Raw genomic sequence first — 23,262 nt, forward strand, 5'->3', positions numbered from 1 at the left:
ACACAGTTGGCCTCTCTGATAGCCTTTCAGTGACCTCTACAGTACAGTTTCTACATTCACAGTGCGATCCCCTGACAAACAATAAATATTCTTTCTCACCATAATTTAATCCCCTGGATATTGGTTACTAGTACAACAAAAAAAAAGAATAGGTTTTCGGAACATACAGGACGCTCCCTAACTGCATACAGGAAGGGAAAATAAACAAGTGTGTAACACGAAGACCTTTCCAATAGTGTGATTCATATCGACTTTGGGTGCGATACGATTTCAGGTTTGGTGAAAATCTTACTTGAAGCAGGACTTTTCAAAAAGATAGGTGATTTTAAAATAAAATAACCGTGAAGGAAATTTTTGCTAAGCATCCACCATTGCTCCTTCAGTGGGACATGTTTCCTTTTCTTTAATATTTAGCATCAGTTAAAACCGTGGACGATCTGAGACACAAAACGATCTCTCTATCATGTTTTTTGGGAGATGCCATTTTTCCACTTTGCACAGACGAGGGAAGAGTAATTTCTTTTAAATGCATGCTTTTGTGTCAACACAATGAAATTTAAATGAGGGGCTATGTCTCTCCTAAGTGCTTTGCCACCTGTCAATCAGCCCGAAAGTATGGCTGTGATTACCAACAGCATGCCTGTTTATGAAAAATGAAAAAAGCCTCAGATCACAGTCAGCCATGATTCCCTCCTTTAACTCAGACATCATACTCCCAACCCTATCTACCGAGCAGGTCTGGAATCCGACACTGTAGTCATCGTCCTGACAACCATAGAAGCTGCTCGGATTCTCCCACTAAGGTGGTCTTAGTGCCTTTGCCTGGTGCCTACTCTGTCCTCACTCACATTCAGTAGTTTGTAAGGTAGTATTTTAGAGCAACTCTACTTCTTACGTGCTTAGAGTGAAGCCAACACCCAGTGATGGCCAAAGTCCCAGATACATCCCTGTAGCTTGATACCACTTCCATTGTACCACCACCTTACTCTCTCTCTCCATCCCAGAGTCCCAGGCCTCTGGCCTCCCTGTTTATCTCAGTGACCCTCATCACTTTCCCTTATCACCTGTTTGTCCTTCAGGGGTGTCCACACCCCTGAAGTACTCTGCTGCCCACACCCTCTCTTCTGGTTCTATTATCTCTTGGGTTATTACCTCCAGGTATTGGAACTGTGTGTGCAATTTGCCTGACTGCAAAATGACGGCTAGCTGGGTAATCAGTAAAGCTGCCCCCAGTGTTCACAGTTCATTTGTCGTGTTTGCTTCTTTTCTGGTTTCTTAGTCTCTGAGTCCTAGCTAGGCATGTTGCCTCCTTAAAAGCAAAGTCTTGTCCATCTCACCATCCCCTAAAGGACAGAGAGAAAGACAGATCAAATAAACAGTTGCCTGACCCTTTCAAAGCCCAAAAGGCTTTGGGAGACTATCTGTGGGCTTCCTACATTCTGGCCTAGTTTAGTAGTTTTCTGATAGGTTATATCTCTACCTTCCCATATTCTGACAGAATTTAGTAATTTGCAGATAGTTAGATCGAATCTCTACCTTTTGGAGTTTGGATCTTCAAAAGTTACACCAGTGCATGTACGGAACTCTGTTCCATGCAGAGCCACATGTGCATTTCAGTTTCCTACACACATGTGAAAGTGTATGCATTTAAACGCACAACAGTTTGTAATTGTTAATTCGAAGGGATAAATGTTTGAACTCAAAGGAGATATCTAATGTTTTTCCTTAAGATCAGAATTTGAAGAGGATTTCGAGTCCACACTTAATCTTTGAGTCAACTATAAACGTGAACCTGTTAAGTTTGGTGCTGAGAGACAGGGGGAAGGGAAGGCGAGAAAAGGGAGTAGCTGTCTGGGCCATGAGTCAGATGAGGATGTCTTCCCACCTCACCATGTACCCTCTACTAGTTTATGTTGCAGTCTTACACTTCTAAGATCAGTGCTCCTAGGATCCCAAACACTGGGGCGATTTCTTGTATCTGCAAACAAGCGTGGTTGAGGGTGGGGGATAAGTTATTTATATTATTATTTGTGACATTTGTAGGATTCCCTGTTTATCTTTGAAATCATTTTATGTTCATGCCAATTATCTTTATTTTATTTGGTATAGTTAGTTCTTGGTGTGTGTGCATGGCATGTGACCACCTCTCGTCTGTCATGTAATTCAATTCTCCCATATTGGGTTTTAATGTTGCCTTTTCTCGCCTAGCAGATTAGCAGCCAGCGTTTTCCTCAACCATCCCTCAGCCATCTTGACTCTGTCATCGATACCCCAAATGTTTTATTTATTGAGACGTAATGCAATATTTATCCACGAGATAAAATAATCCCTCTCCTTCCTCCTCATTGAAATGGCCTTTATTTTTGTGATGTGTGGAGACTACAGATCAAAGTGATGCTATGCTCCAAGAAAACCCACTTTGATCTAAATTTTGTTAAAACTATAAATCTTGGCAAACATTGACTTTTTCAATCTCCTGTCTTTCCGTGCACTGTCTGAGCATTTTGTTCTAGTTACTGATGTATTTGCTTGTGTTACTTAGCAAAGCTCTCTAATTCCATCCACGTGGCTAAGAGTTTATTCGGAGACTCAGCCTCACCAGCAAGAGGATGATTAATACTTAAGGCTGATGTAGTTCCTGTATAAGGAAGACTGAGGAAGTGAAAAGAATTCCCATAAAGAAAATTCAAATGGGTTAGAAATTAGATTGACTACATAGTGAGAAGCCAGAGGGTGATGCACAAGACCCTACCTATAAAATAGGTAGGTAGGTAGGTAGATAGATAGATAGATAGATAGATAGATAGATAGATAGATAGATAGATAGATGGATGATAGACAGATAATAGATAGATGATAGATAATAGATAGATGAAAGATAGACATGAAGCATAAAGCAGAGTAGCATCAGAAAATGTTTGAGTGGATAATGCTGGAGGAGTATTATTATTTTAAATAGTAAATGGTACAGAGTGACTCTTGCTCACTGCAGTACAGTGTAAACTATCGTGACCTCTCCGACCCCAGCAAGTGAACACATGCAAAATCTGTAACCCATGACCCTTAGCATCTGTGGAGACATCTTCTTTGCGCAGCTGTTGCTCGTACACCAAAAGCAGGCAGCAAAGACAGTCTGACTTCATGAGAGTACAAAAAGAAGCTGCATTGTATACCCGCGGAGGAGCACATCCCTGGTGTCACTTACAAAGGGAGAAGTCACTTGGCTTTGACATAAATACCACTTATATCTTTGCTCAAATCAATACCGCCAACCTGATTTGTAATACATGCAAGTAAGTTTACCACACTACCACCCCCAAAGGATGTGGGCATTAGAAGCGTAAACTAAATTCATACCTTTATACCCCTGCCTACCTCACCATCCCCATTTAAAGTAACAATATAAGCATTTTGTTCTTCATTTTCACAGCCAATGATTTCCTTGATCTGTCCCCCACTACTGTTCGCTGATATGGCAAGTGTGCTTTGGTCTTTCACTCTGCCATTTTTCTGCCTTTTATGCCAGCCTTAACTCCTCCAGCATTATCCACTCAAACACTTTCTGATGCTACTCTGCTTTATGCTTCACGTCTATCTTTCATCTATTATCTATCATCTATCTATCATCTGTCTATCATCTATCTATCTATCTATCTATCTATCTACCTACCTATTTTATAGGTAGGGTCTCGTGCATCACCCTCTGGCTTCTCACTATGTAGTCAATCCAATTTCTAACCCATTTGAATTTTCTTTATGGGAATTTGAATAATGGAAGGTAACTTCCCCCTGCTGTGTGAGGCTGTCTTCATAAATTTCTGGGTTAAACCCCTGCTACTTCAGGACCACATCTTAACTTTTTAAAATATGTGGGTCTTTTGGGGTTCCTTCTTGTCTTTTCTTTCCTTGCTCTCCATTCATGGTCTGTTGCCATGCTGTTCTGCTGATTGGTAGTTTAGACTGTGTTCATCTGACCATAGTTCTGTAGTTTCCCTATGATGTTTCACTTGTATCAATTCTTCTGGATGATGTTTATTGTCACTGTGTCCAAAACATCTTTGAAACAAGAATTGACTGGATTAGAAGAGCTTTGTCTTTTGTCCTCAAGTGGGCAAAGGAAAGTCTAACAGTCATGAAAGGCTTCAGGAGTGTGGTCCTGGAGACACGTGTATTCATAGATACTCTTCTGTACCTCAGCAATGTTTTCCAATTCGTTCACACAAAGCCCTCAGTCTGTGTTTACTTCTAAAGAAGTCTATATATTGTGGTCTATTTCTTTGTTGGAATCCTGATTCTTTTTTCAATATACATAAATACATGACAATTATTGAGACAGACACAGTTAGATTAGGAAAGTATTCCATCTTCAACCATATTAAGCTTGTATCTGGCCAGACTCTCAAAGTAAATCCTAAGGGATTTTCAGTTGATTGTGATAATTGTGGATCTGTGATAATTGTGATCTACAGATCCACAATCCACTTCACTTTTTTTTCAGTCTTAGGGACCATTACACCCATACCATGGCTCTAGGATAAGGTTGGTCCCCAGCATTTTCACAGTTTCTCATTTGATGTGAGGATGATTCTTGTGCTGTGTAAATACTTAGTAGTGATGTTTGCTATGTCAAATTCAAAGTTTAAATGGTCTGCTCAGTGAGCCTTAAAGCAAGTGTTATCAAAGGCAAACTTAAGCCTCAGGCAGAAGGTCAGGCAAAGGAGCTCTACGAACAGCCTCGTCCCAAAAGTATGTGCACCTCCTGATAGGGCAGCACCATCATCTCTCTGAGCCTGCAAGGAAGCAGGAGATAAACAAGGAAGACTTAAACCCCTATTGAACACAAATGCAGTAAGATCACATATCTCGTTGAAGTGAGCTGTCAAGGACAAACCCTTCTTATCATGTTCTACACATACAGAAGAGAACAGGGAGTATATATGCCTCTGAGTATTGGATGACAGATTGTCCCAAGTTATATAATAGCCCATCTGTCAGTCATTAAAGACTTGCCCTGTTCTCCATGCTGGGAATCCCTCTTTCCTACTCCTGAGTCCTGAAAAGAACACTTATTGACACACACACATGCATGCATGCACACACTCTATAGACATTTACTATGCATTCTGTCTAGTTTATTGTTTGACTCTCAAAGAACCTAGACATTCTATCATGTGACACGCTGAGACCTCCTCAAATAACATTTGGGAAAAGAGCTAAGGAAATCACCTAATATTTTCTTCCTTTTATTTATTAAAAGGAGGTCCTTCCTTGAGAATAAATAAGCTGAGTCCATCTTTGGGGTTCAGGAATAATGATCACTGAGGACTGCATGAAGGCCGTGGGATCACAGGCCCCAGGAATATGCCTTGAGTTGCACTTGACCCTTGTGCTTGGCAGGCAGCCAACTGCTCCTACACTCACACCTGACCTTACCTCTTTTTCACGCACCTGAGTAGAATTGGTCATTGTTAGCAGATGGAAGGCAGCACCCCACAGTAGATGGGAGTGGGATTTGTGTGTGTGTGTGTGTGTGTGTGTGTGTGTGTGTGTGTGTGATGTTGTGGGTATTTTTGTGCCTTTTAAGTATGTTATATAAATGCATCACCACATGGAAGTCAATGATTCATGTTTTGGTCCAAAATACAGTGTTTCCCCCTCCTCTTTATCTCCATAAGTGATGGGACCCTGAGATGATGTGAACTTGAAAGTTAACACAGCAATAAAATAGATCATTGCAGAGATTCCCATGACAAATGGTTTTCTTTAACCAGTTATAGATGGAAACCTTTACTAATATTTACTGTAATAGCAGCCATCTCCCTTAAATGAACGGTAATTTTAAAAGATTAAAAATGTCAGAGCCTCTTTTTCAAGGTGTTCTGTCTGTCACATGTCCTCTCTGTCACCAGCCTCTCTGGTGGTCTTATCTAATGCTGGTGTCTGCTGTGGAAGGGCACGATGGTGGCTTTAGACTGTGTGTTGAAACCTCTACACAGTGACAAGGTTTCTCTGAATTATGAGGATTTTCTAGTTGGTGCTTTTGTGAGAAGAAAAAAAGAAATAACAAATTTTTAGTGCATCTGTAGAATTGGTTCCTACTCTAGCATACCTCTGGGATATCTCATTTGCCTTGTACACAGTTCCCTCAGTTGGTAGGGCAGAAAGACACCCTGCAGAAGTCAAATACTTTTGTGCCAAATGCAGGTAGAGATTAAACTTGAAGCACTATACACCCACCATCGAGGCATATGAGCAGTGCCTGGGGACGTCTCTAAGACTCTTCTGTGCTATTTAAGTTCTCATTGGGGACATCAGTTACTATAGTTTGGTTTTCTCATCTACTTATTAGAAGTTGTTTGGTTAATGAAATGAAAAGTGTTCATCTCTTTAGTCTATTTTTTATGTAACAGAAAATATCCTGAGAATGGGAGTATTAGCACTTTTTGAGTAATTCCAGCTCTTAAAGGAAATGTTTTTCTTAACTATACAGAGAGCCAGGAATGCTCAAAATTACTTAAATGCCTTTAAGAAAATTTATTGTTATCATGACAAGAAAAGTGAGTATTACACTACCCTTTAAAACATAAATTAATTCATTTTTATGTTAGAAATTTGCTAGCAAAACAATCTAACTGGACAGTATTTGTATATGTACAATTATTTCTTAAATGACCAGTACAATCAATACAATTGATTAGAATAATAAAGCCCATATTGATCTCATTAGCTATATATACCAGATGGGATTTTGAATGTATTAGGTGGTACTTTTAATTTTCACTAAAACCACTTTATAAAGATATAGCTAAGAACTGCATTTCTTTCACTGACTACTAAATGTTATGTGATTCTGTTAATAAATTAATTTACATATTGTCCAGGTAATAAGTTACATAAGAAGAACCTTTAACACATTGGTTTGCAGATATACGTCCTTGAAAGATAATCATTTGTAAATATTTTATTTCCTCGAGAGTTTTGTGTTTTATGTATTCTAATGGTATTGCCTGTTTGGCTCCAGATCCACACCTACCTCTACTGATCTCACTTTGAATCTTTGAATTTTAGAAATAGTAATTACAAAAAAAATCATCAAGTCTAATTCGTGCTGTTCTCATACTCTACGGAATTGGGCCAGCCCATAGAGCATGGTGGTCTGTCCTGGCAGGGTCACGTCTTTAAAGAAACCTGACATTCTCCCACTCCAGTCTATCAACTGACAATAGATCTTCATCTAGGGGTGATATTTCGTGCTCACTCCCCCTGCTCCAAGCCATAATCTTGTCTGGTTTGAGCTTGCTCTGGTCTTGTGCATGCTGACATAGTGGCATTATCACTACATGCATAGATTAGTGCCACCTCTCAACCCTCGTCAGACGCTTCTACTTGCAGGAGATAGTTATTAACAGTGAGTTACCATTGACTTAGAACTGGTCAATGTGAAGAGAATAAGAAGCCAGGCTGTGGAAATGCACACCTTTAATCCCAGCACCCGGAAGATGGAGTGTGGTAGATCTCAGAGTCCCAGGTCTACAGAGAAGGAGTTCCAGAACAGCCAGGGTAACACAGAGAATCCCTGTCTTGAGATGGGGGTGGAGGATAGAGAATGAGAGGAGACTACAGAGTGCTTAGTCCATATGGTGTATCTTTATCACACCACACCATTCTCCTTGGGGGTCAGGGAACATCATGGAAGAGCAGGTGGAAAAACTGTAATAGCGAGAGAGGGTGGATGACTTCAAAAAAACAATGTTTCCTGGACAGAGAATACTTACTGAGTACTTTGTTGAACAGTTCACATTTTATGTCTCATTTGATCCTGAGAGCAAGTCTGTGAAGCATTGCTGTGACGCCATCCTTACAGACAAGCACATTTCTCGAGAAGTACAGAGGGACTGCAATTTAGACTCTGGGGTACCATAATCCTCACACGGTGCTCCATCTCTGATACATGATTTAAAAACTAATGTAATTCATTTTGATCTACCTATTAGGCAAAGGAAGCAAATGGGGTCACATAGGTACAGGGAGAGAAAGAGCAAATAGAATCTCAGATTCTTCAAAATAGCTTCTACCATATAACTAGAGCACATTCTGGCCTTTGCGTAGTTTGCTTTCTCATTGTTCAGAGGTAAGTACCTAGGCCTATGTTAATTCAGATTCTTTGGAAACATCCATTGCTTCACTGATTTAATTTCATAAGCTCAGCACTCAGGAGCATAAAGATCTTGAATTCAAGACCAGCCTGGGATACTTAAACGTTAAAGGGAGAAGAAAAGTATATCCTATCTGTCAACAACCCAACCCAACAGAACATTTCAGGGCAATAGGGTATAGTTTTACTTTCATTGGCTAGCTCACACTTTATCACTGAAGGTTGAGGCCATCTGCCCCTATCCTTTTAATTCTTGATGGATCACATCCCAACTAAACCCCACTAGGCAGAGAAATAGATATGAGATATTGACACAGAAACCATTGACCAAACGCCTCCTATATCAAAGAGCTGTGTGATAAGTGAATGAAGGCTGGCTGGCTGGCTTAGGAATAAAAACACTTTGTGATCATCTTCTGATTCTATCAGGTTTGGAGACATAGTCTATTCAAACGAAGCTGTGATTATCCCATCTGTATTTCAATATTGATCCTGTCCAGCCATTTGCATCAGTGACTTATGCAGGAAATCTGAAAAGCAGGGAAATACAATGTCGTTCCGCTGCACACCTCTCCGGTGGCTGGCGTCTAAGCACTAAGGGTTCCAAATGCTCTGTGGTCATTGACCACCAGGAAGCTGTGTGCACTGGCACAGCTACTTGGCAGGGCTGTGTGGCTGCATTTACAACACTGTTTATTTTCATAAGATTCAACAGTCACTCTCTTGGATTTACCCAGAGGAACTCAAAAGCTGAGTACATACAAAATTGAACATATGTTTAGGTAGCTTTGTACATAATTTCCAAAAGCTTGGTAGTAACCAATATAATAACAGCCTGTCTAACAGAAAAGCAGATAAGTTCCCTGTAATATATCCAGAAATTGGAATGTGATTCAGTGCTTAAAAGAGAAGAAAATATATCAAGTCAGCAGAAGACAGATAGGAACCTGAAACGCATACCAACTGCTACAGAAAGATCCAGCTTGGACATGCCATAGACCATCGTTTAATCCATAATAAATATCTATTCACTTACGAAAAATGTAATAGGTATTTTTCTACTGAATTTTATTTTACTGTCGTAATATTACATGTTAGCTGACATAAACTTGTAATAATCTGAAACCTAGTCCTTTAAGATTTGGCTTTGAAAGATTCATGCAGAGAGAAGTGGGGAGATAGCTCAGTCCATAGTGTTTGCTCTACAAGCACGAGAGCTTGAGTTCAGATCCTTAGCACCCACATGAAAAGGTGAATATAAGGATATCCATCTATAATCCCAACCCTGGGAGGGCATAACAGACCCTGGGGCTCGCTGAACCCATGAAATCCGTATTCAGTTAGAGAGCATGTCTCAAACCATGTTGTAGAGAGGGAGAAATGTGATTGAGTAAGACACTCAACCTCACTGTGTGGCCTGCGTCACATGTATACCCAGGCATGAGCACCACACATTCACATGTGTGTAACATGTGCACATCCAGAGTTTTAAACAGAATTGATTATTGAAGTAAAAGGAGAGGTAAGCCCTCCTGCAGTGATGTAGATGAAAACCTCACCCCAGTCTGATGGAGGCTAGGTGAAACCTTACAGTAGTCTAGGCAGAGTGACCTATGAGGAATAATCAATGGAATCTGGGCTGCCGATTATTCTGTTGGATAGTATAGAGAAAAATAAAAAAATAAAAATGAAAGAGTTTACCCAAGAGTTTTTCAGAGTAAAACTTTTATAACTGTTTAACATGGGTGTGTTTACATTTTAAATGATTTCAGATTAGGTACAAGAAAAAGGGAGAAGGTTTGTGAGTAAGCAGGGCTAAAGGGAGACAAAATCTAGGAGCTAAGCAAAACAAGAAGGAAATAAATGCAAGGGACAATGTGGGGAGGAAGGATGGAGCTGCCAATGAGGGCTTAGGTCCTCTTGGAAGAGGGGAGACAAGAGAACAAAGAACACAAGCAAGGGCCTGCCTGCCTTTCAGCTTCCAGGATTCCATATAGGAACTCTAAAGTTAGGCCAGACACAGGTGAAGTGGGAGCCTGTTTCATTTACTTTTTGTTGCAGAGATAAAAATGCCATGAATAAAAATGACTAAGGGAATAAAACTTTATTTTGTTCTACAGTTACACACACACACACACACACACACACACACACACACAAAGAGAGAGAGAGACAGAGACAGAAAGAGACAGACAGACAGACAGACACATGGAGAGAGACAGACAGACAGACAGTGTTGCATTGCAGGGAGTCATGATAGCAGGTAGCTAAGCGAGTACCTCTTCAGCCACATGACAAAAGAGCACACTGAAATACAGGACAAGTGTGTAAATGCTCAAAGCCCACACCAGTGGCATATTTCCTCTAGCCAGATTCCACCTCCTAAAGGTTCATAACCTTCTGCCGTACATCGCTACCAACTGGGACCAAGTGTTCAAATACATGAGTCCATGGGGGCCGCTCTCATTCAAACAGCAAGATTCTCATATTCTTAGAGAACACTCAGCTTCTAGAAAGCAAAATGTTTTCATTTAGATGTTCTGAATAAAAATAACAAGAGCAAAGGATTATTGTCCAACTTGGATTTCTCTAGATAGATTAAATTAGAACTTAAAAACCTAATAGTGAGTCTGAGTGTATGGCATTAATTAGGGTTAAACAGAAAGACTGTCCCTCGTTTTATTATTAGGAGTTCGCAGTACATTCATTTGAATTTGTTTTCCCTCATAATGAGTTGAAATAATATGTTTGTTTATTACTTTATTAAGTCACATAAATGCAAGGAATATCATCACAAATTAAGGATGGTTACAAAATTAAAAATTAATTAACTGATTGATTTTTCTCACATGTTTAGTGTCTGTGCCTGACAGTTTAGCTGTGATTAGATTCATTTCTTCTTTCTCAATCACCTTCTTCATCATTGTTTAAGAGACTTTTAAGCACAGAACACACATGCAAACACACACAGAGGGGGAAAGGACATTCCGTTGACCCTTTCTGTGCCCATGAAGTACCCTCTGAGGTGGTGTTGTAAGTGGCTGGGGCTAAGATACACTTGTGCTCCAGTTCATGGCACACACACAGCCCTCTTCAGTGCTGCCAGACCAACCCAGGGTAATAAGACTTAAGGCGGGACACTGTTTCTGGTCCCATATTTTTCTTTCTAAAATCAACTCTGTAATCCTTTGAGCTGCTGCCTTCCCAGCAGCTGCTGCCTAACCACCTGTGGGCTGTGCAGACAGTTTGAGGAATAGAACCCTGCATTCACTCAGCAGTGCTGTGCCCTGAGAGGCCTCCCCTTCCTCTTCTCTGGTGCTTTTCTCACGGGAGGCACAATACACAAAGCACTATGTCATGCTTTCCAGGTTGAAGAATTTGGGTTCTGTGAGCATTGTAAGGCTTTCCCTTCTCTCTTCATGTTTGCATTTTGTGGATGAATAAAAACACTTGCTGTAGGCTCTTAATGAATCATCAGCATTCCACCCTGAGTGCATGAAGCCTGCTCTCCTTGTGTGTAAGCTGGTGTAGGAAATACCACAAGAGATCTCTGCATACATCCTTGACTGTACCCAAAAGGACCTTTTTTCTCCTTAACAGGGCATATTATTCAATTTTGAACACCAGCATTTTAGCAAATCTCTAGAACTCAAATATAACAAGTCATATATTAATTAACTTTCCTCATTCATTGAGCATTTATGTGGTGAGCATGGTGTTGCACTTGGGAATAAAACCACAAACAAAGAACATGGTCCTATAAGACTTTGGGATGCTGGTTTGAGGTGTAGGTAGGCTCAGGTTGCAGCTTGGAACAGTGTGGTTGAGCACCATGGAGAGAGTGGTAGGATGCCAGCCGTGTGTCCTAGCACATCTGTGGGATGAATACATTTTCTGGAATATGAAAATTAAATTGTGGAGGTGTCAACCCTTCAATCCCTAGTAACACTGAAGTCTACAGAAAGGAAAAAGTAGTCCTCGAGAGTGAATCAGGTGACTTCACACAAATGTGGCATCGTTCAGAGGAGGACTTCATGGAAGTCTCTGTGTATTAATTAGCCACTTTGTTCTCTTTTCAATTTAATTATGTAAGTTGTCCCCCACCAATGTCAGTGGGTAGCAAAAAAGAACATATCTGGAAACATCACCAAAATGTTTCTTGCATTCATCTCTAGAAGATTACAATTTTCTCTCAACAAATAGAATGCTAAAATGTAATGCATTTTTCACTGTTGCTAATCAAAGCCTTAAGTAAGACACACCACCATGGGTCACTCATGCTGTGCCTCTCAGTCTGAGTAACTTTCTTACGTGCCCAGAGCTCCTGAGACAAAAACCCTCTTGTCACACGAGAGTCTCATCTTGTTCCAGTGTCTTTTGCGTGTTCTCAGTATTTTTCTGTTAAGTAGAATATATTCAGTGTTTCCTATATCAATACTGTTAACTCAGCAGTAAAAATTAGCTAAGTCTCAGGAAGGGTAATCATGAACTTTTTTTTAAAAGAAGTGTCTGAGTCACTGATTATGAAGTTAAAAATCATCTTTCAAGATTCTATAGTTCTGTACTAAAATTTCTTACTGGTACACCATTCAATTTCTTGTTGGTAGCGTGCTAGAGTGGTTGCAGGTAATGAAATGAAATCTTAGTAATTCTCTGACCTTTGATAAGCCTTAAGTTGGCTCATATGGTTGTCTGCAGTGGGTTTTCAGAGGAAAACAGTGTTTGGGCTCAGGCAGTGGAATCTGAGTCTCCAAGGCCAAAGCTGTGTCCCTTGTTCTTTCAGATAAGGAGACAAGGTGGGATACAGCTCCTGGTGGACCTGCTGGATCACCGGATGACAGAAGTCCACCGTAGTGCCTGTGGGGCTCTGAGGAACCTGGTATATGGAAAGGCCAATGATGATAACAAAATCGCCCTGAAAAACTGTGGTGGTATCCCAGCACTGGTGAGACTCCTTCGCAAGACCACAGACCTGGAGATCCGGGAACTGGTCACAGGTTAGACATCTTACTCAATGATTCTGTTTTATCTCAAGATACTTGTTTCAGTATCTAAGCCATTAGCAAATATTCAAACCAAGTGTTACAAGTCAGAGCCTCTCGCTGCTGATGACAGTCATTCTCCACTGATATTTTCCAATGACTGAGTAAAATACCATCAGACACACATAGGTTGATCTTATTCACTTTATATAGTTTAGCTATCACTAAAGTTCTATGATCTTCCATCACTCTTCACCATTTGCTTTAGAAGTAGTCGAGTATCTTACAGAACCCACAGGCCATCATTAGAGTAACACTAAAGGGCTGGTGCCTGGACACAGCAGTCAGGCAGTTGGCAATAAGTCATATGTTCTAGTTTATAAGTACACTAAACATATTGTACTTTTGGTGTTGATTATTAAGCAAAACACCCCATGCATGCTCAGAAGACCCAGGGTTATAGCACTGAATGTCAAAGAATTGTTTGAAAGTTCATCTGAATGCCTTTCCACTTTCATAGAATTTTGGGTTTGGGGATTAATAATAAGAAGCTTGTAGAGTAATGATTTAAGGACTGAGAATGTTGAAAGCATTCGGCCCGTAATAATTAGGCAGAGCAACCATTAACCATTAGCTCCTGTCCCTCACTTTGCGTGTGCAGTTCTAATGACATGTGTGTCCCCAGTGTGGGATCCCGAATCACTCCGAGGTCCTGTGCTCTCCATTATGCTCACTGCTGCTGGAGGTGATGTTTGGATTCTGGTTCATTCAAGTGCCCCTGTAAGCAAGCATTTGACAAGGGAATTGCAAACACAACTCTCCAAAAGATCTCTTAATTATCCACGGTACCTGTGCATTGGCCTCTGTCTCAGGTCTGCAGTGTTCCTGTATCTGTCTCTGCTGATGGAAAGGCTTATCTGGAGCTACAGGACGATCACTGGGCAAACAGGCTGGGTCAGGGCTCCCAGCCTCAGTTCAGTTCCTTGTTTCCATCCGTGAAGGAGTTGTTCCAGCTCTTCCTTGTTCCTGGCTAAGTTTAAACTCGACCCAAATTGGTTCATTCTTTTTGGTTTTCCTTTTTTTTTTTTTTTTTTTTTTTTACTTTGTCTTCTCCTGTAATCCGTACTTGCTTGACCCTGACTTGATTGCTGGCTTATATTTTCTCTTCATTTTTCTATAAGTAGAGAGTTTTCCTTGTAGAAATAATTATTGCCAAGGGTTGGAGTGTTATTAAAGTAATGTTTCACACTAAACTCCGATGGGTCAGGCAAGGTAAAGTGGTCATTACCAGCGTTTTGTGATTTTGGGGACTGTTTTGAGGCGAGTTACATAATTTAACATATTCCCTGCCATTATGGCTGTGCAAACCCATCTTTATCTTCATGGGTCGTGTGTAAGCTGGTTGTGCCCAGAAGGAAAGGAATCAGTATGTGTGTTGGAAACAAGATGATTGGTGCATAAAGGTTTTGCTATTGGAGAATAGAAGCCCTTGCAGAATGCCTTCTGCATAGACTGTACCTGTCATTTCATGCTTAGGAAAGATTTGGAACTTAGTCAACTTTGTATTGTCTCCAACACAAAACCATCTCAGGGGCATTCACCCCATTACCAAAGAAACTATGTGAAAGGTTGAGATGGACATACAGAGGTAAAAAATTCAAGGGCCCCTGTTAGGTTAAATAATAAAAAAAATGATACACCATCCCACACTAGCACCGGCCCTAGCAGTCTCACTGCCTCCAATGGCTAGCCCCATGCAGCGACCGCCCATCTTGTGGTTCTCTTGTGCGGACTCAGCTCATATTCCCAGCCACCCACCCTCTGTGCTTAGCAGTCACAAATCCCTGTAACCTGGTAAAAATCAAAACTCTAGTGGCTAATTTATCAGTCAGATTTATATCAGTAAATTCTCAACCCACAAAATGCCCAAATGAAGAACTCAGAGCCAATCCATACTGATATAAGCTGGCCACTTATATTGGACAAATTGTCCTGTAATAATCCATCCCTTATATGATATTCATAGCAACCTGTGGCTATTCAAAGCCATACAAATCTGGGCCATCCTTCTCTTCCTCCATCTTCCTTCCTTCTCCTCTCCCTCCTATCTGTCCCATCTCTCAAAAACTCTCAGCCCGCCTTCTTTTTCTACTGTCCAATCACAGGCTCTAGCCTTGTCTTTCACTTATCCTCACCTGCTTACAGACAGCAATCTCCAGGCCCCATTGCATGGCACATGAGCTGTTGTTGGCATTTGAGGCTATTACAAAGGAGTTGAAAGTAGCTGTGGCATTCCCTAGCTACTTTAGGGAGATTTTAGAGACCATCATTTTGAGCCCAAAAAGTGTTAGAAATGTCTGTCTGAGCTCCATTTGGAATGATGAAAACCATACACCCTTAGAAGATCAAGAAGATTTCTCTGGTGGTGACGCTTGGGCTGAAGGAAGGATGTAGCACTTGACATTACAAATGGAGGCCTCCTCTTACTCCACTTTTCCAGAGGAGAGCCAAGCAAGCCTATCCCCAATGTGGCCAAAGCTTCTTCACTTCTCTTCCTGAAAAGAGCACTGCCTTTGCAAAGTCAGTGAATCAAGTATGAGCAATCAAAGTTCATTGTAGATGTTCCCTGCCTTGCCAAAGGCAAGGGGTTGTATTCTCACAGTAGCTGGAGTTAGCACTGAAGGGTGCTGTTAAGGAAATGGCAGTACTTTGGCCACAGTAGCATCCCACAGAAAAGAATGGGAAGGAGACATATGTGATGACAGACTTGTGCAGTCATGAGTGCTGGGAGCATAGAACCTTCTAAGTTTCTCCAGTAGCAGAGACAAGGGCACCAGGAAGACTCCAGGATTCAGCTGACAACTGTTTATTCATCACAAACCAACCTCCCTCCCTGCCTGAGGAAAAGGTAAAAGAAGTGAGTTAAATGTATCTCCGAGAGCCTTAGAGACAAATTTTCATCTTCAGAACTGGCCCATGGTCATCTACCAAGGTGGACTTCAAAGCTTGGATTCTCTAGGCTCCCAAAGAGCTTGGGGAGTTGGGTATTTTAGTTCAGTAATGCAGTTTAACCTGAAGGTCACCAAATCCTCCTTTTCTCCCTTCCTCTATTCTCTTTCTCTCTCCTCTGAGACACTTGTCTTGGTACAGCAAGCCTGCTTGTGTGCACTCAAGAACATCATCCCTTCCGTTCATCTCTCAAGCTCTCTAGAGTATACAGTTAGGCGTTCTGCTAAGCCATGTTAGCTAGCTAACGCTCCATCTAGACCCCACTGCCAGGGTGAAGCCCTGCTCTGAATGACCAGTGCCTGGGCATTATTGAATGCTAAATATGTAAAGACACATCCAGACAAGTGTGTCCACATTTTATAAACTTACTCGAGGAGCAGTGAAGAAGCCATTGTCTGTGGACGGCTGAGGGGAATGGAAGAGATGCTTGCTTCACTTCCTTTGTTCCAAGGTACCTCCACATCTCCTCTCTGGTCATGTGGGCATGTGTAAATTAGATAAACCTGTGCCTTTCTGTTTTCTAGAAAGCACAATACAGAGTCCATCAAGGACTCGTGACATGGTATATTATAGGAGTTCCTTTAGGCTAAGGGAATTATTTTTGTCCCATCCTTCCTTCTGCCTCTGAGCTCATACATGGGAATAAAAAGTACAGCAGAAGGGGGTTCCTTAGCGTTGTTCCATATATATTCATATACTGGGATGTGCAAAATTGTAAAATGATTAATTTAGTGATTTTAACATGTTTTATAAAATCTGCCTATGAAAAGTGATTGATATGTATACACACATACACACACACACACACACACAATGGAATTTTATTCATCAGTAAAGAACATTATGTCATTCACAGGAAAGTAGGTGCAACTGGAGATTATCGGATGAAAGAAACTTCATCTGATCCAGAAAGAAAATTATCACCTTTTCCCTTACATGTAGATCACAGAATTTATATAGATACATAAACTTGAGTTTGTCCACATGACAGAAAAATAGAAGCGAACTCTCTAGGGAACAAAGGGATTCATAAGACAGGGAAGGATGAGCCAGGCATGACATGTCAATCAATGGCTTTACAGACGTGCATGAAAATGTCCATATGGAATGCATTATCATGCACATGGCGGATGCAACAATTAAAAACATATACTGAGGGAGCCAAAACGCAGGCAATAGAAAGCTGCAATAAAGCAATCATCTTGCAGTCCTTAAATTACTTATTGAATAAATCTTGAAAAGCTGTTGGAGCCATGATAAAATGTTAAAAAAGAAAGGTTTCTACCTGCAGCACATAACCATATATGTTGGAAAACAACTTCCCGCTCACGCCACTGCCTCATCTCAGCAGCAGCATAGATTTTTGTCGATGCCTAGTAGGCCTGGGAGTACATAATTTTCCTCATATGCAATCATTATGATGAGGTAATGATCAGCAATGTATTTAACCCTCGCTGAAGTTATTCTCTGTTGTCCATCACTCACAGTACTTGGGAACAAATGAACCAATTAGAAATGTTGCGTGTCCTTTGGGCTTGACTGTCTCTCTTTCTAAATGTGGAAATAATCAACATAAATTTTAAAATGCACAACTGGAGTTTTGAGAATGCTTCACAAATCACAACAAAGCAGTGTTTACTGAAGCATAAAACTTGGTTAGTAAGTGTTACATTGGTTTAAAGCAAGCATCCTTGGGGGCATCCCTCCTCCAACCATAGGGTTATTCATTCTCTCTCTCTCTCTCTCTCTCTCTCTCTCTCTCTCTCTCTCTCTCTCTCTCTCTTTCTCTCTCTCTGAAGTAGCTGAGGTATTCAGTTCTTTTTTTAATTTTTTATTTTATTAGATATATTTCTTAACTTACATTTCAAATGTTATTCCCCTTCACAGTTTCCTGTCCATAAGCCCCCATTCCCTCCCCTCCCCCTCTCCCATATGATATTCCCCCTATAATCCGCCCTATTGCCCCCCCTTATTCCCCTGCACTGGGGGTCCAACCTTGGCAGGACCAAGGGCTTCCCCTTCCCCTGGTGCCCCAACAAGGCTATTCTCTGCTACATGTACAGTTGGAGCCTTGTTCTCTTTATGCTCTGGGTACCCAAATGGTCCTTCCTTTTAACTAAAACCAGCCAGTGACTCAGACTTGCCAATGATTTCTTTAACTTCATTGGTTTTTAAGTTGCCATACAAAGGAACAAGTTTCACTAAAGCATTTTCATATGTAACATGACATGGCATAGATCACACTCTTGCCCCCTCTTTCACCTTCCTTTCTTTTTATTTATTTTATTTTATAGTCATTATTTTGCCTGCATGTTTGTCTGAGTGAAGATGTCAGATCCAACTGAGGTTACAGACAGTTGTAAGTGGCTATTGAGTGCTAGAAATTGAACCTGAGTTCTTTGGAGGAACAACCAGTGCTCTTAACTGATGAGCTGTCTCTCCAGCCCCATCTTTCTGTTTTAATTTATTTCCTCTCCATAGTTTCCCTTTCTTTTATATCATGTATTATATTGGCTGCTATGTTTCTTACCCTTCCTTAAGATCTTCCCATGGTACCCTGTCTGACTTTATGACCTAAATGTTCTCTCTTTCTCTCTCTCTCTCTCTCTCTCTCTCTCTCTCTCTCTCTCTCTCTCTCTCACACACACACACACACACACACACACACACACACACACACACACACAAGACCTGGATATGAGATAAAACATACTAGATATTTGGTTTGTAACTTTTGCCCATGATTTCTGTGGTTATTGATTCCCTCCTGTCTACTCTAAACATTGTATCCCAAAGCCCCACACATCTGATGGCATCAGATCTTGTTCCCCACATCTAATACACAGCACCCTAACTTGTGGCATCTGTCTCCTGGATCTCAATGCTCTCCTCTCTAGAGTTTTACTGTCTTACATATTCCTAAAAATGGGCATTTAGAAGATGTAATTTAAAAAGTATCAGTTTTAAAGTCTATGATGTAATTGAACTATACTGGATGTGGAAATTAAGGTAGAAAGTTATTTTTCTTAGGAATATGTTATAAACTTAATTTTGTCTTTGATATTATAAGATTCTGTGAAGGTGTGTGCTGATATATTTAGCTGTGTGTCTTTTAAAAGTCTTCCTTGGTGCTGAACACTTCCAGTTGAGTGACCTTCTCCAGAGCTGAAATATTACTTTTTTAAGCCCCTAATTCCCACAGCCTCTTTTCTGTGTCCTCTACATAATTAGTCAGATTTTGACCCTCAAGTTTTTCTTTTTCTTATGTAATTTGGAGGCCTTTGCCATTTCTATTGCATAATCTCTGAACAATTTGCCCCTCTAACATGTACTTGTGGCATTGGTTTTCCTCACTTTGTGTGAGCCTCAGGGAGGAGGGTCACAGAGTAGGATGTGATCTCAGTGTCATTAGTCTGAGAATGCTTTCCCATCTCATAGCCTCTGTTTTTGTTTTCTTCATGATGCTATTCAAACATTTCCCTAAGGATGTCCCACAGCATGAACTAACTCCCTCTTCCCTCTGTTCTGTCCTCTGTGTGGGGGTGATTTTCTCATCAATTTTGCAGGCATGCTTTGGCTGTGACCATGATCCTAGACTTTCGAGCCTTTAAGACAGAAGGAACCTGACATTTACTGAGCTCCGTGTACACTAATGAAGCACATTAGATTTGTGGTGAACGTTTACTCCAGGCGGACTAGTCTGCTACACTGTGGTGAATGTTTCAAGTGTCTGTTGGCCATGCTTTTCTTTAAGACTGAATTTTATCTGGGGAGGACTTTTAGTCCTCCTTTATACACTCAGCTTTCTTTTATTTATTTATTTTTCTGAAGCTCTTCCACGTTCTCACTTCTGTGTAGATTGTTCTGGCCTATGCATTCCTGCCTGTGAGAATTCCTTGTAGTTATATGGCTGTGGGGAAGCAAGGACTAGGTCCCTGTTTTTATCCAAACCCTTCATAGCTTCTCATTTCCTATCTCCTTTCCATATGCCACGTGCCTGCCCTCTGTGAAAACCTTCTTAAAGGTCTACTAGGACAGTCAGACATGGGAATAGAGACCCCTGTATCGAGCCCGGCCCTAACTGGCTCCTCACCCAGCCCAACTAATCCACTGAACTCCCTCTGAGCCCTAACTGGGTCCCCACACAGCCAGACCAGCCCCCTGAACTCCCTCCGTATGCTTATTGCACACACGAAGTAAGATTTCTCGTCAGTTGAATTTCACCTTTCCATTCTCTTTTCTCTTTCTAATTCCATGAGGTTCCTAACAAATAACACCTTCCCTGCATGAGTTCCAAACAGTTTGACAGATAAAACAAAGTAGAAATATTAGTGAATATTATCCCTCTTCCCAGTGGAAGCCAGGTTGGAGGCATTACTCTGGGCATAACATCTAATTCAGGTTACTAATTCAAGAGATGTCCGGGCTGAAAATTAATTAGCCAGGCTGCACATAAAGGGGCATCTGAAAGAATAAAACACATTTTCACCAACACCTTCTGGGCTGGTGACCTTTGTTTGTTTGTTTGTTTGTTTGTTTGTTTGTTTGTTTGTTTTTAGTGTTGCTGCGGACTGAAGCCATACTCCATTACACTCTACCACTGAGCTACATCCCTGGCCTGAGGCTCTTTTCATTTTACCCAGTTTTCCTCACCCACTTTTCAAGCATCCAAAAGTGGGAGCTAAGTAGTTTATCACAAGAGCCCTTCTTCCTTCTTAGGCTTTTGAAGGAGAGGGTCACTTATAATTCTGGCCAGACAGTTCATACATCACAGCGAGGGTCACTGAAATGGGTAAGAAGAACAAGACTTTTAATCAAATTCAGAGCCATCGTGTTCTTGGGATTCAAAATGAAACGCAATTTCATTTCTTATTCCAAACCACATCGACTTATGTTGTCCAGCACTGTGAATTAGTACCTCTGCCAGAAGAGAAAGTGAAGGCTCAGAGAGGAAAACAAACATCGGGTCCCGGAAGGACTGGGCGACAGTGCAGAGCGATCAGATTGCCAGGAAGAAGTTAAAATCGAAGAGGAAAATGTACTCATATTGAAATCCAAAGACATTAAAGTTAAAAAAAAAACCTGAAGTTTAAAAAGCCAGTTTCTCCTGCCATTGTGTGGTCTAGATCAAAGTGGAAGGGAGTGTAGTGACGGTTAAGGGGCCGAAATGAGGACATTGCTGATGGATTATCATTCTGTTCACTACAGTATCTGGACAAAAGGACACCCTTGAACTTAAGTTGGACAAACAATGCCAATATTATTTCACTTAGCTTCAGGGGCCCATTATCAGAAACCTTAAATTTAATCAGCAGAAATATGGTGTAGGATAGTTATGCTGTTAAGGGGCTGGAGAGATAGCTCCACAGGTAAGAAGAGCACTGGCTGGTCTTCCAGAAGATACAGGTTGATTTCCAGCATCCACACGCTTGCTCAAAACCTTTGAAACTCTAGTCTCAGAGAATCTGACCCCTTCTTCTGGCCTTCTCCTACAAAGTACATACATGGAACACAAACACACATACGTGCACATGAAACACGCGAAACATACATACACACAAGATAAAATTAAACCAATAAATAAATCTTTCATCATAGCGTTAAGCACTGGAAAGCACATAGTGTTAAGTGCTGGAAAGCCTCAGAACTCCTGGCTGCCTGCCAGACTATAGAATTCCCTGTGGACAGCATCAATGGAGCAAGGCGGGGAAGGGAGTTCTGGGAAGTTTACTTCCCACTCAACCAACTCAGTATAACCCACCATATCACTTAATGAGGCAGTGTTTTTACCTTGGTGCGTAGGTGTGCACTCCTGGAGGCCAGAGGAGGTTGGACATCTGATGTCCTACTCTCTCACTCTCTACTACAGTTCCTTGAAAGAGAATCTCCCACTGAACCTTAAACTAGGCTGGATTGTAGCAAGCTCCAGTGTTCCCCTTCCCACCCCAAAGACTGGGGTTTACAGAGGTTGTGCCAGGGAAATGTTAGTAATCCCCCAAAACACAGACAGGAATCAATCTGATGCAACTCACAGCAGGGTCGGTATTCTATTCGAGCTAGCTCACCCTCCTCTAGTCCACCTCCGTCACTCAGGATGGTTTTTGGTGGGGGAGCCCCAAATGTCCATCTGGGCATGCTTTATAGTAAGCAACAAGCAGGGAGTATGTGTGCAAGCATCTGATTGGAACACTAATGGGCCCTTTAACATAATTGGCTGGTGCTGGGAGTCATATCATAAATTTAACTTCTGCTCCCTTCAGCTTTGGTAGTAATTAGGCAGGGGGTGGGCTTGTAACCTGGTATAGGTTTGTTGGGAGAATAACCTGGAGACACTGGTCTTGAAGATGTAACCTGGAAACCCAGGTCTTGTTGGGGATTAGACTAGAGACTAGAGCTAGGCTCGAGTTTTCTTGGTGGTCAACTTGGAAACTAATGCTAGGTACCAGCCTCTTAGTTTACCTGAGTTCAAACTCAGGTCAGGTTCTCTAAAATGGAGTCTGAACTTAAAAGATTTGGCATCTCACAGACCTGTCTGCAGCCACACACAGCTTTTTATGTGGTCACTGGGGATTTGAACTCAAGTCCTACGCTTGCACAAGTAGCTGTATTTGCTGAGCCATCCCTCCAGTCTCTGAGTTTCATTTCTGGGTGTTTCCATAGCTATCTGGCACCACAGGCAAAAAAAGGGTACTTACTGTCTGCTGGCAGCCTTCGATGCTCGTGTCTCTGTACTGAGCCACAGCAGATGTTGTTCTTCTGTTTGCAGTGGAACCAGTTGGATCTGCTCCCCCTACACAGTCTGAAAGTATGTGTGCACTTGCCAGGGCACAGCTGCCCCATGCCTCCAGCTCCCAATTTCTGCTTACTCGAGAGTTGCTAATACCTCTGTAGTGGAAACTGCTTCTAGTTTTCTTTAATGCATCCCTTTAGATTCCAGAACAGGAGTTGGCCAGCTCTGCAGAAGTATAGCTAGAAAGCTTTTCAACTCATAGCCCCTTGGGACTGCATTAGAATCGCTGGGGTAAAATAGACACAGATTATACATGGCTCCATGGGGGTGACAGCACACAGGTGGCTGTCTCTCCTTCATGTTAAAGTTTATAGATGCCTCATTCA

At 41.4% G+C, this 23,262-nt stretch overlaps 1 protein-coding gene across 3 annotated transcripts in view; it reads left to right on the top strand.

Moving 5' to 3' along the window:
* The window catches only part of Ctnnd2 (catenin delta 2), an 847,941-nt gene that overhangs the window by 625,121 nt on the left and 199,558 nt on the right, over positions 1 to 23,262 (top strand). For all 3 annotated transcript variants that reach the window (NM_001271502.2, NM_001415019.1, XM_039101550.2), the window contains one exon: positions 12,939 to 13,152. In NM_001271502.2, the coding sequence (NP_001258431.2) occupies positions 12,939 to 13,152 (214 nt within the window). The remainder of the gene's footprint in view (positions 1 to 12,938; positions 13,153 to 23,262) is intronic.

Source organism: Rattus norvegicus, chromosome 2 (genome assembly GCF_036323735.1).
Source record: "Rattus norvegicus strain BN/NHsdMcwi chromosome 2, GRCr8, whole genome shotgun sequence".
In the NCBI taxonomy this organism is placed as follows: Eukaryota; Metazoa; Chordata; class Mammalia; order Rodentia; family Muridae; genus Rattus; species Rattus norvegicus.